The following is a 13,380-nucleotide window of genomic DNA, read 5'->3' on the forward strand; positions in this document are numbered from 1 at the left end:
AAAGAGTCTTACTTCAGGGAACACAATCATTCACACTCTTTTTATCTTAAAATAATACCACAGAATCCATATTTTTTGTTGTCATTGTTAGGAATTAAGTACTCCATTTTCAGGTGCTTTACAATTGCCATCTTGGCTCCCCCCCCCCCTTTGTTAAAGCAATGAGAAGGAGGATACTTCAGGTGTATCTGTTCTATTTCACAGATATGTGAAATTATTCTGCTTTTGAAAGCATCCAGTTTAACTCATACATGCCACCTTTCTTTTGGCCAGTGGGCAATGCTGAACACAAGCCTTGCACTTTGATTTAGACTGGTTACGGGAACAGCCTGCAATGCATGGATAAACTGACAAAATTCCCCAAAACAACCAAATCATGAAATTTACATGAAAGGTTAATGGACTCATTAACAGGATATGAGTCCAAAGGAAATACATTTGCAGATAGTTCCAGCTTCCAAACTAGACATCTACTGTGCTAAATATCTCAGTAACATTTGGTTAAAGCAATAGCAGGTCCAGGCCTGTAGACAGAATTGTTGCTTTGGTAGCTTAAGGGTGACAATGTAAAGGCTTGTTTAAATTACTTCCATGTAGAAATATCTGAAAAGGCATTCCTACTGGCAGCATACAACATACCAGCATACAACTTCCTTACCATGGACAGATCCAGAGAAGATCTTGCATGAACGGAAGGCACTTTTGCTTTCAGGGGCAGTTCTGATTTCTCCCACCTATCTCTGGATCCAACATCATCATTTCAGTTTCATATGGAGTGCTTCCAGGGCAAGGGGGTTTTATGTTGCCTTTACATAGTGGTTTTAATATTTAAATCAGACTTTACAGTGTTATCCTTCTATCCGCTAAGCCATGTAAAACAGAATTTTGGGTCTCAATATGACAGATACAACAATGAAACAAATCCTAAGACTTCTCTAATTCCTTTCCTGATCTACTGTAAGGCACCCTTGTTTTCCTGTCCTTTCTCAGCATACTCACTTCTCTCCAATAGTATGCTGACAATAAATATCCTCCTCTTTGCTTGCCCTTTGCAATATGATATCACAATTACTTTTTCTTGAAGCTATTTTCAAAATCATAATGCTGAGACTTACCAGGATCAATAATATATCCAGCCAGTTCCAGGCATTTTTAACATATTCTTTTTTTAGTGTTTTCATTTTTATAAATTCTTGGATGATGAAACTTAAGATGAAGAGGCAAAAGATGACTTCACAAGAGGCCAAGAAATAATCATAGTAAGTAACATATCTGAGAAGCTTTACTGAATAGAACTGCCAGGAAGGGAGTATTCCACCTGTTGCGGGAAATTCCAGAACCAGCCTGAAAAGGAAAGCAATAGCATCTGGGCATCTCATAAAACCCTCACACACACACTAAAAACTATCCTGGTCCTTTAAAAATACATTCTAATGGATACAAAAGCATGGTGACCTACTCTAATCTCAGCAGTCCTTCGCTGTTATTACCAGCAGATAATACCGCACCTCAAAGTTTAGTTTTTATTTGTTTATTTATTAGCCACATTTTCCTAAAATGTTCAAATGAATGAACACACAATATGAACACACAATATTACTACTAGCAAAATAAAAATATAAAGAAAATTCTGAAGAGACAATTAATAAACCTCTCGAGGCATTAAAAAGCACAATATTACAAAAATAATTTACATTACGCCTGGTCACATAAAAAGGTTTTCATTTGGTACCTGATTTACAGTGAACTTCTGCTCAGAAGACACTTCACTGCCAAGATGCTTCACTGAAAATGGCATTTCTCTAGGCCCCCATCACCTAACTTCTGAAAATGCAGAACTGAGCCTTTGAGCCTCATCTTATCTGTTGGGCAGGTTCATACAGGACATGGTGATCCTTAAAATACCTGGGTCCTGGCCTATTCAAGGGCTTTAAAGATAAGCACTAGCATTTTAAATTGTGCCAGGAAACAAACTGGAAGTCAGTGAAGTTTTCTATGACTAACACAAGTCAGTAGCCTTCTACTGCATATTGCACCATTTGAAGCTTTCAAACAGTATTTAGAGGCAGCCCCGCGAAGATTGTAATACAGTAGTCTAATCTGGATGTGATAGCTATTTACATATTTTAGTATAAGAACATAAGAGCCAGTTTGGTGTAGTGGTTAAGTGCACGGACTCTTATCTGGGAGAACCAGGTTTGATTCCCTACTCCTCCACTTGCACCTGCTGGAATGGTAGGGTTGCCAAGTCCAGTTCAAGAAATATCTGGGGACTTTGGGGTGGAGCCAGGAGACTTTGGAGTGGAGCCAGGAGACATTGGGGGTGGAGCCAGGAGACATTGGGGGTGGAGCCATAAGCAAAGTTGTGACAAGCACAATTGAACTCCAAAGGGAGTTCTGGCCATCACATTTAAGGGGACCACATACCTTTTTAATGCCTTCCCTACATTAGAAGTAATGAAGGATAGGGGCACCTTCTTTTGGGGCTCATTGAATTGGACCCCCTGTTCCAATCTTGAAACATGGAGAACATTTTGAGGAGACTCATCAGATGCTATGCTGAAAATTTGGTACCTCTACCTCAAAAAACTGCCCCTTCAGAGCCCCAGATACCCCAGGATTAATTCTTCATTATACCCTATGGCTCAGCAGACTTTCCGTCCCCCCACCCCGGTTTCTGATGGCCCTGAAGCTCTGGAGGGCCTCCAAACGGGATCCCCTGCCCCCACCTGGGGATTGGCACCTCTACTCACAAGTTGCTGAACTTCCAAGTTTTTCACAGTAACACAGGGCAACCAAAGGTTCAAGTTTTCCTTCACACTATGCAAACAACTTCTACAAAGATTGTGCAACAAATGGAGGGTCTGGGCTGCTTTCACAGCCATGTTGTTCTGCCTCCTCCCCCCCTCCCCTTCAGCCTTAAAGACGCAGGCACACCATCCCAAGAGGAAGCCTTTCCATGTAGAGACTGAAGCCTCTGGAGGTGGAAAGACACATGATGGATGTGGGGGTGGGGCTTCCCCCCACTGGTCATCTGACTGGGGGTGGAAGGAGCCTGGGAAAGCCAGAGAACCCCCGCTGGGACCTGGGGATTGGCAAGTCTATGGAATGGCCTTGGGTCAGCCATAGCTTTCACAGGAGTTGTCCTTGAAAGGGTAGTTGCTGTGAAAGTTCTCTCAGCCCCACCTACCTCACAGAGTGTCTGTTGTGGGGGGGGGAGTAGAGGAGATTGTGACCACTCTGAGTCTCGGAGATTCAGAGTATAGGGCGGGATATAAATCCAATATCAAATCCAATATCATCATAAGAGAAGCCATGTTGGATCAGGCCAATGGCCCATCCAGTCCAACACTCTGTGTCACACAGTGGCAAAAAAAATCAAGTGCCATCAGGAGGTCCACCAGAAGCCCTCCCACTGTGCCCCCCCAAGCACCAAGAATACAGAGCATCACTGCCGCAGATAGAGAGTGCCAACAATACGCTGTGGCCAATAGCCACTGATGGACCTCTGCTCCATATGCTTATCCAATCCCCTCTTGAAGCTGTCTATGCTTGCAGCCGCCACCACTTCCTGTGGCAGTGAATTCCATGTGTCAATCACCCTTTGGGTGAAGAAGTACTTCCTTTTATCTGTTCTAACCCAATTGCTCAGCAATTTCACTGAATGTCCACAAGTTCTTGTATTGTGAGAAAGGGAGAAAAGTACTTTCTCTGCCTTCTCTATCCCATGCATAATCTTGTAAATGTCTATCATGTCACCTCTCAGTCGAAGTTTCTCCAAGCTAAAGAGCCCCAAGTGTTTTAACCTTTCTTCATAGGGAAAGTGTTCAACCCTTTAATCATTGTAGTTGCCCTTTTCTGCACTTTTTTCAACGCTATAATATCTTTTCTGAAGTGCGGTGACCAGAATTGTACACAGAATTCCAAATGAGGCTGCACCATCGATTTATCCAGGGGCATTATGATACTGGCTGATTTGTTTTCTAATGCCGTTATTCTAATCTGGATTATATATACATATTTGAGCTAGATAATGATAATGATGATGAGTAGCAGTACAATTTGAATAATAACAATTAATGAATTTCCTGTGAAATATAGACTCAAATGTATAGTATAAGAAGTTTAATTGTGGTTACTGCATAAGGTAGGTATCAATCTGACTACCCTTGAAATATTGATTCCAGAAATGACAAAAAGTAACCAAATACCTTCCTGTTCAAAACAGAATCTCAAAACCAGTGAATATAAAAATCTCACCTGACTATACAAAAGAGGTTTACATTGGCATTATACATTGAAAAGTCAATGAAGACAACTCTTGTCCCTCTGGTGAGCCAACCATGCTCCTTGAGATAGCTGAGCTTGTCTATACTTGCAGTCTTTGACTTGGGCAAAGTGAATATAAATCCGCCATTACTGTATAAACCGATACGGCCCCAATGCCACAATGATAGTGACTTAGGAGAGGAATACCGCCACCTGTTGGAAAGAAAGGATTGGGGTACTTAAAAAGGTAAAGGTAGTCCCCTATGCAAGCACCAGTCGTTTCTGACTCTGGAGTGACATCACATCACGACATTTTCATGGCAGACTTTTTACGGAGTGGTTTGCTATTGCCTTCCCCAGTCATCTACACTTATTCCATAGAAATAACCTATTCCCCACTCTGATAGTTTATTCACCTTGGAATGCAGCCTAAATTCTTTTTAAAATTCTCAGAATGGCATTCACTAGCACACATACATATAATCCTTCTCTACATGGGTGCCAGTGCCTAGTCACAGAGTGATCCCAATGGAGCTCAATAGTCTTTTCTCCCAGTTTCTTGGTGCCTGCATACAAGTGTGTACACAAAAAAGTGCACCAGAGAAGAACAGGCGGGTACTAGAGATTTCTTAATCTCTCCTATATCAGATGATGGAACTAGACGGAATACAAGGGGAAGACTGGAGCCATGGCATGGACAATATGAAAGGTATGCACAGATTTCCCATTTTCCATAATGGTTCACTGCACTGCCTGATTACATTTCCCAGGCATGCACAGAGGGGGAAAGGGGAGAAACAGACAGCTCATGGACCCTTCACCAACACGGGGAAGGATGATACTCTTTCAGTTTAATTCATATATACCCCACTTTTCAGTTTATATGCCCAAAGCAAATGACAAATAAGTGCCAAAACAATTTCACAAATGATTGTAACAAGGTAAACTCAGGTAAGCTGTGCTGGTCTGAAGAAGAAGAACAAAGTATGAGTCCAGTGGCACATTTAAGTCCAACGAAGTTTAATTGCTTTATGAGCTTTCGTGTGCATACACACTTCCTCAGATACAATGAAATCAAATTTACCAGTCCGTACATATAGATAGAGGTCGAACAGTAAATCAGCATGCAACATAGTGACAATATTTACCATATTCAGAAAAAACAAGCTTAGTTTATATGGTTACCATTTAACATATGAAGATGTTTTAACAGATGCAAAGACCAAATAAAAACAACAAGTTAAATTCACATGGCCACCATTTGTTTGGATTCAATTCAATAGAAAAAAAACAGAGAGGCAAATAAATGTCAGATATGGAGGCTGATACGTAAATGTATTGTTCTTCATTTTGAAATGCTAAAAAGCAATTAACTAAGACCCTTTGTTACGCTCCATTCATCTCCTAACAGTATCCTTTTCTTTGAAGACCTGAGAAATGCATTTCATTCTATCATCCCAATATTAATTGCAATACATTACAAATTACAATCACTATTCCATTTTGCTATACACTAAAATAAAGAGGATGTATAGCCCTTCTTGGAGAGAATACAGATGTAAGGACTGAATGAGTTTAGTATGTCTCACTACATATGCTATACTCATTCATTCCTTACATCTGCCTCATCAGATTCATCCAGAGTCTTTCTCTACCCTCACTCTAGTTGTCTCCCTTTTTTTAATTGTCACAGCCCCTCATTTTTTATCCTCAGAACAATAACAACAACTATGTCACTGGGCCAAGATCACCCTGTGAGCTTCTGTGGCAGAATGTGGATTTGAACATGGATCTCCAGGATCTTAGTTCAACACTTTAACCACTGCAGGGAGTTAAGTATTTTGGCGAGTATGGAGATTAGGTGCCCTACTCTCCTTTCCTCAATCCTTGCTGCACTTAGGTCCTCGTCTTGTCAGCCTGTCAAGTTGCTTTAGACTTTTCCACAAACAGAGCAAAAGTATTAACAACGGGTTTTTCCAGTCCTTTCCAACAAAGGCAAATTCCACTGTTAATCTCACTATGTTCAAAATGTGTTAAATCCACAAAGACTGCTCATGAAAGTGAAATGTCACTATACTTACTCAGTATCATTCTTAAGGCCAAAGGTTTCTTTATCCTCTGACAGATAGCTGTATGGACCATAGCACTCTTTCATAAATGCTCGGAAAGAGGGATAGATAGAACATGTGTCATTGCGAATTTTCAGCTGCCGGACTTGAGCGACTCCTAACAGTAAGTTCTCGTAGTAGATATTACTGGTATTTCTGTGAGCAGGTGTAGAATTACTAGAGTAAAACGTGTCCCAGTAAAGGCCATCCAGAAGAGGTCCTTCTACATACTGTATTACATGACAAAGGAGAAAATGAATGTTATATTTAACATAGCAAACTCTTTCTTTTAAACGCTTTAATTAGAGTTTTAAATGGTTCATATTGCCACTGATAATATAGTGGGTCACACAGCAGACTGAAAAGCTTTTTTTTTTTTTTGGCTTTATTATATCTATTTATATCTTCAATTTCTAGCCCACCCTCCTCACAAGTGGGCTCAGGGCAGATAACAATATATAGTATAAGACAATCAAAAGACATCATAAACCATTTAACAACTTTAAATTAAAATATCAATTAGGATATCAATTAAAATGATCACGTTGGCAATACAACTGTTATCCCATGTGGGGTCCCACAGCTAGAAAAGGCAGATCAGATGGAATCACTTCTGCATGATATTCATAGTTCTGTGGGCAGAGAGTGAGGCCATTTTAAGCAGGGAGGCCAGAGGGTATGGTATCCACCACTTCAACCTAAGGTCTGGCAGAACGGCTCCATTTTACAGACCCTGCAGAATTCCATCAAGCTCTGAAGAGCCCCAATCTCCAGTGGGAGATTGTTCCATCAGGTAAGAGCCAGGACAGAAAATGCCCTGGCCCTGGTTGATGCTAAGCGGACCTCTTTTGGGCCAGGGATAACCAGTAGATGTTGATCAGCAGAACGCAAGGCTCTCTGGGGGGTATATGTGGAGAGATGGTACCTTAGATATGCTGGTCCCAAGTTGCTCAGGGCTTTAGAGGTAAATACTAATACCTTGAACTGGATCTGGTACTCAGTTGGCAGCCAGTGCACCTGGTGTAGCCCTGGCTGCATGCACACCTGTATAGGCATGCAAGCTGCTGCATTCTGCACAAGCTGGAGTTTCCAGGTCAGGGTTAAGCCTGCATAGAGTGGATTACAGAAATCTAGTCTGGAAGTGACCATTGCATGGTGTCACTGTGGCAAGATCCTGAGTAGAAAGGTAAGGGACTAACTGCCTGATCTGTCGCAGATGGAAAGGCAGATCTGGCTGCTGTGATGACCTAGGCCTCCATAGAAAGCAAGTCCCTTATGTAAGTCATTTAGACAACCACAACAAAATCAGCCACTTTCATTTGGCAAAGTAAGAACATGGAGACTGTGAGCAAGCCCTGTATATCTGGAGCTTTATTTTCATTTATTATTTCCAACTCCAAGGTGGCTCACAACATCCAATTAAAAACTTTATCCAGAAATACATTAAAGGTAAGTTTTCACATGTGCAAATCAGGGCCCTTGCACGTGCACTGAAGATTTTAGGTTCCTAAATTTTACGCCTGGATATATTTTTTCTAGGTTTCTTCCTAGTGATCAAGCTAGTTGGGGGTTTTAAATAAGGATATAACTTGTCCTTACAGATCATTTTGAAATAGTCTAGTGACAGGGCATAGATATATTGGAGAAACCATATATGCCAGCCATCAGGTGGGAGGCTCCCTAGTCTAGCAAATATGAAATGTGCACAGGAACAGATTTTCATAAATCTGTAGTCTATCCTTCTGGATTGTGTCAGGTGCTGTGTGAAGAACAACCCCCACATCCAGCAGTAGTGTGAGGAGGGAGAAGGACTGATAATTTCTGTCGGAAGTCGGGAAACTGATTCTAGTCCATCTTCACCAAAAACAGACAGCATCAAGTATCCGTTCAACAAAAGATACCCTTATTGTCAAGCATCGATATTTCGCAATAATCAAGCGTTTGTTCTTTAATCAAAGACTTGTTTTATTGTAAAACTCCATAGCTTGCTCCAAGGACGGATTCCTTGGAAGTAATGCCATACATAGTATTGAAAAGTATCTTATAGGCAAACTTCAAAAGGCAGGGTTACAGATAACTTCAAAAGAATAACATAAAGATGCAAATTGAGTTGAGGGTTCAAAGGCTACTTTCTAGTATCTCTTTTATGGCTAAGGAATATTAGCTAATGACAACATCTCCATTTCTCACACATTCTCTGCGAGCCGATAAGGCATGGCTGTGTGAATCTGGGGGAGAGGAATTCTACACCGTTAATACAAGGTTACACTAAACATCCTGGTTCCAGATGGATTTATTATGCATCCAAAAGGGGGGGAAGAGAAAAAGGGGGAAAAGAAGAAAGGGGAAAAGACAAAGGTGATACTCTGCTGTAAATCTGGCTTGTTTACTAGGTACAAATAAAACCAGCATTTAGAAATAGCATGCTTGACACTCATAAACAGCAGTGTACCAGCAGATCACTAAAGCTTGCATGGAAACCTGAGTCAGGAACAGGTAGTCTGTTTACTAGGTACAAATAAAACCAGCATTTAGAAATAGCATGCTTGACACTCATAAACAGCAGTGTACCTGCAGATCACTAAAGCTTGCATGGAAACCTGAGTCAGGAACAGCTAGTCTGGTTACAGCATCAAACTAGGATGTGGGAGGCCCAAATCTGAATCCTCACTCTTGCCTTTGAAGCTTGCTGAGTGATGTTGGGCCAGCCACACAGCCATCCTTAGAGAGTTATTGTGAGGATAAGGAGTGGGGAACATAAGCCACCTTGGGGCCCCACTGTGGAAGAAAAGTGGGGTATAAATTAATTAAATAAAATAAATACTTGGGAAACTTTAGTATAAGAACAAAATCATTAATTCATTGGAACTACCATTTTAAGAAGTGCGCTCTCCTTCAGTTTCCTTAAATGAACTGGGGGGAGGGGGTATTAATGAAAGCTTTACCTTCCAAAAGTCAGCAACACTTGCAATGGACTTGAAGTCAGTGTCATCTGTTTCTGACATTGTGGTGTCCAGAAAGAGAGCCGACATGACTTTGTTTAGGTAATACATATCTGTGCTCACCATTCCAAATGTCACTAAAAAGAAAAAAAGGGGGAAACTCAATGCAACAAAGTGAGAGCAGAGGGCTATTCGGATTAGTAAATAACAAACCTACCACATTTATTAACAGGAATCCAGAACAGAAATTCTTTCTATACTTTTTAATAGGGCAAATGTCATAAAGGATTTATTGCTTCAGCTGTATTAATGACATGTAACTCTTGCAAGTCAATAGTACATACGGAAACCTTATTTACAACTTCACAGGCTTCCAACATTAAAGGATAAAAAAGGATTATGTTGCGTGTGTATGAGTTAAGTCAAAATCACATGTGCATATACAAGTCATTTAATAATTATTCACTAATTTCCCATGTCAGTGAATCAACATTATCATCATTCATCAGTCAATCTTCTACTTTAATCAGTGATCACAACCTTCATAACCATCGCCCTTACCAATCCTATCTGTGCAGCAGGTTTTGTGCAGCTGTCTATCTTGGGTATATCTAGTAGTTCACAAAGATGGTTTTCTATATGCAGCTTGGAAGCTATACTGTTCTGCATACTCCATAAAACAATGGGTGCAGAAAAAATAAATTCAAAATGATCCTCTTTGCTCGTTGACTTACATATACAGAGATCTGTAAGGAAAATGATGTATAACAATAGCTCTTGAAGAGTAGTTTTCATTTCTAGTTCTCTGCTACGGCTCAGTCGTGGTTTCGTAACACCTGTAACGTGACATTTTCAAATGCAACACAAAGGGAATGTTAATAACTAAAAGCTTGATGTAACTATTGTCAGTTCTAACCAAGCAGGAAAATTTTCAAGCTGGGGTGGGGGGTGGTGGAAGGAAGCAACCTTGAATTATCTGTAGATTGGTAAAAGGACAATGTAATCCAAAATTTATCAACTAGTTTCTTGCCTGTGCTGAATGCAACTAAACTAGGGCTTCTGCTGCATTTATGGAATTCAGTGTGGTCACACTGGAATTCAAAGTTGTAGTGGTGGACACTAAACAGGCTTTATAAAGGATCTGATAAATTCATAAATGACAGATATATCAGTTGTTGTTAGACACTGAGCGTGGAATCTCTATTTTTAGCAGCTGCATACCCGATTGTCAAATCCTGGAGGCAAAAAAGAAGAAACAAAAGCTGCTGTCTGCATTACTCTGGCTAGCAGCCCTTGGAAACTGACTGTTCTACTAGATGGACCTTTATCTAAGCCAGTAAGACACATTGTTTTATCTTCTCATGCTAAAGTCAGAGTCAATGTAAAAGGCCTTGGGTAGTCTCAGGATGAGCAAAGTAGGCAAGCAGTACTTGTTGCTTCTTAGTTCAGCCCCCCCCCCCAACATGGTGCCTACTTAGTTCAGGGCCCCCCTTCTATGGCGACTGTCAAGTGTTTTGGAAAGTGTTCAGAGCCAGAGGGCTTTTGTCCAGCACTGCTTCCAGCGGGCCATTGGAAGTACGATTGCCTGTGCAGATCTTTAAAAAGTTGTTTCAACAGCAGCCACCACCACAGCATAAACATCTTCTTCACTGAATGACTGAAAGTAAGCTGTATGCATGCAAGCAAAACAGTTTAAAACAATTTATTCATTTTTTAAAAGGCATCCTGTTAAACAGAACTTCGGCCTTAAATAGTGAAAAGTTACTATTAGATTTATGCATAATTTCACTCCCTGTCTTGTGACTGGATCTGTCTCTTGCAGCTGCCATTATGTGGCTGTGCCCACCACCACCCTGTGTCAGAACTCAAAAGGTGACCCACAAGTTCAAAAAGGCTGGAGACCCCTGATTTGAACTGTTAGAGAACTATATGTCCATATTATTCTAATGAGGTAGATGGCATTTGGAGACTCCTCACTGCACTTTTTTGACCTCTATGGCTGTGGGTTTTCTCCACACATATAAGTTATAACAACAGCAATATGCTCAGTAACAAGTTCTCAGGGCCATAACTAATGGCAGGGCTTTGGGTTTTTTTTTCTTTTTTTTAGCAGGAACACAGTTCTGGCTGGCTTGGTGTCAGGGAGTGTGGCCTAACATGCAAATGAATTCCTGCTGGGCCTTTTCTATGAAAAAAAGCCCTAACAGGTTCTTAGTTGGCCAGTGTGGTGTAGTGGTTAAAAGTGGTGGACTCTAATCTGGAGAATGAGGTTCAATTCTGCACTCTTCCACACGAAGCCAGCTGGATGACCTTGGGTCAGTCACAGTTCCCTCAGCCCAAAAAAATAAGTCTACCACGCCACCCAGTGGTGCATAACGCTAAAAAAAAAAATAGTACAGGGGTGGCCAAACCGAACCTCAAGAGCGGTGCGTAAGGCTAAAAAGTACTTCAGGCAGCCATACAATAATAGGATCTTCTGGCTATCCCACACACACTATCCTATAATTATATTATTATTAGTTCACCCCTGACACACGGATGTCTCACTCTCATTTACGCACACACTTCAGGCAGTAACACCAACAACAGGATGTAAATAAGTTTTAGGCTCGTGGAGCCAAAACTCCCTTCCAGCAACATTTTTAATCTGCTTGACATTACTCTCCAGGGTCTCTCTCCACAGATGACAGAGAACGGAGAGAAATACGGCAGATGCAATGGGGGAAATGGGGACTTTGGGACGCCTTCGGCGAAAACGTGCTCAAGAGTGCTGCTGGGCAAGTGGGACCGGCAGGTTGCGGAGAAACCGGCTGGATTCCGTCCAAAAGGACGGGGAGGTGCCGGGACTTGGCAACATGGCCGTACCCACCGCTACCCCGCCACTCTAGTCCGCCTGCTGAGCTCGCATCCTGGCCGGCGCCCTTAGGCATAGGTGCGTCCATGACGGCCTTCGGGAAGGGAAACGAAAGGAGCGGCCCAGCCCCACTGGCGTCTCCGCCGGTTCTCCGCGCCACATTCCAGTCACGTGTTCGGTTAACGACCTCGCTGCCGGGGCGAAGGGAGGGGCGTGGCCGCCGAACCCGGCAGGTGGGGGCGTTTCCCGGCTCGGGGGAGGGTAGAGAGCGCGCCAACAACGAAGAGCCCCCCGGGCCCGCTAGCTGCAGACGGGCGAGTAACTCGTGGAGGAACAAGCGGAATCGTTGCATTCATGCTAGCTAATCGACCTGAGGGGATTGTTGCGAAGATAAAATGCGGGGAAAGAACATCCTTTACGCTGCCCTGCGCTTTTTGGAGGAAGGACAGAGTAAAAATCATAAAACGCGGGGGGGGGGAGGGGTTGTTATACCTTTGCAGCCTAGTTCTAAGTATCTTTCCTGAAATGAAAATGCTGCAGCGTTAAGTGCATATGATTAATTCCCTTTTAATACTTAAATAGATAAGGAATTTCACCAGGTAGGAAGAGAGACTGCACCTATTAAGGTCATCTACGCAATTATAAAGGTAAAGAAGACACAAGTCTTAGGTTCTTTGAGGCCAGCTGGAGGCGGGAGAAAAGTCACAGACTGCTGTAAACTTTACACACACATACGATTGAGCTGGGAATAATTGTAGAGAAAGTACTGTCAATTTATAATTAAGGCCTAGCACTGATTTGTTTTATGCTTCACATGAATTTGTGTGGTGTCATGTATGGAGGCTACCCATGTGCCTAAATTAGGTTTTGCTTACTAGTACAATGCATATAAAGACTGGCCCTTACCTCCTTTATGCCTACTGCAAATCAAGAGTTGCACATAGCTACCACTCAGGGTGACATCTGTTGCTATAAATTGTGCTTTGTGGGATTTACATTACGATCAGCTATGTACTGCATTAGTGGGAGTGTGGATCATTCCTGTATTCATATAGATTGGACAGTTAACTGCACATTCCAGCACTGGAAATGTGTGAGCAAAGATTGACTTTGCATCAGGACAAGTGTGTTGCGAATAGTATCCAGAACTCACCTTCACAGTATTTAGAGCCAGGACTCAGAATAAAAGGCATAAGTATATAAGAAA

The 13,380-nt window shown here is 41.9% G+C and overlaps 1 protein-coding gene across 1 annotated transcript in view; it reads right to left on the minus strand.

Annotated features, from left to right (window-relative positions):
• PKD2L2 (polycystin 2 like 2, transient receptor potential cation channel) overlaps positions 1-12,344 on the minus strand; it is a 59,858-nt gene extending 47,514 nt beyond the window's left edge. The window contains exons 1-6 of the mRNA XM_060238325.1: positions 12,189-12,344; positions 10,054-10,155; positions 9,323-9,456; positions 6,351-6,607; positions 4,261-4,482; positions 1,116-1,344 (exon numbers count right to left, since the gene is read on the minus strand). Coding sequence (XP_060094308.1) covers positions 1,116-1,344; positions 4,261-4,482; positions 6,351-6,607; positions 9,323-9,456; positions 10,054-10,155; positions 12,189-12,261 — 1,017 coding nt within the window. The 5' untranslated portion in view covers positions 12,262-12,344. The remainder of the gene's footprint in view (positions 1-1,115; positions 1,345-4,260; positions 4,483-6,350; positions 6,608-9,322; positions 9,457-10,053; positions 10,156-12,188) is intronic.
• Between the last annotated feature and the right edge of the window lie 1,036 nt (positions 12,345-13,380).

Source organism: Heteronotia binoei, chromosome 5, assembly GCF_032191835.1.
Source record: "Heteronotia binoei isolate CCM8104 ecotype False Entrance Well chromosome 5, APGP_CSIRO_Hbin_v1, whole genome shotgun sequence".
In the NCBI taxonomy this organism is placed as follows: Eukaryota; Metazoa; Chordata; class Lepidosauria; order Squamata; family Gekkonidae; genus Heteronotia; species Heteronotia binoei.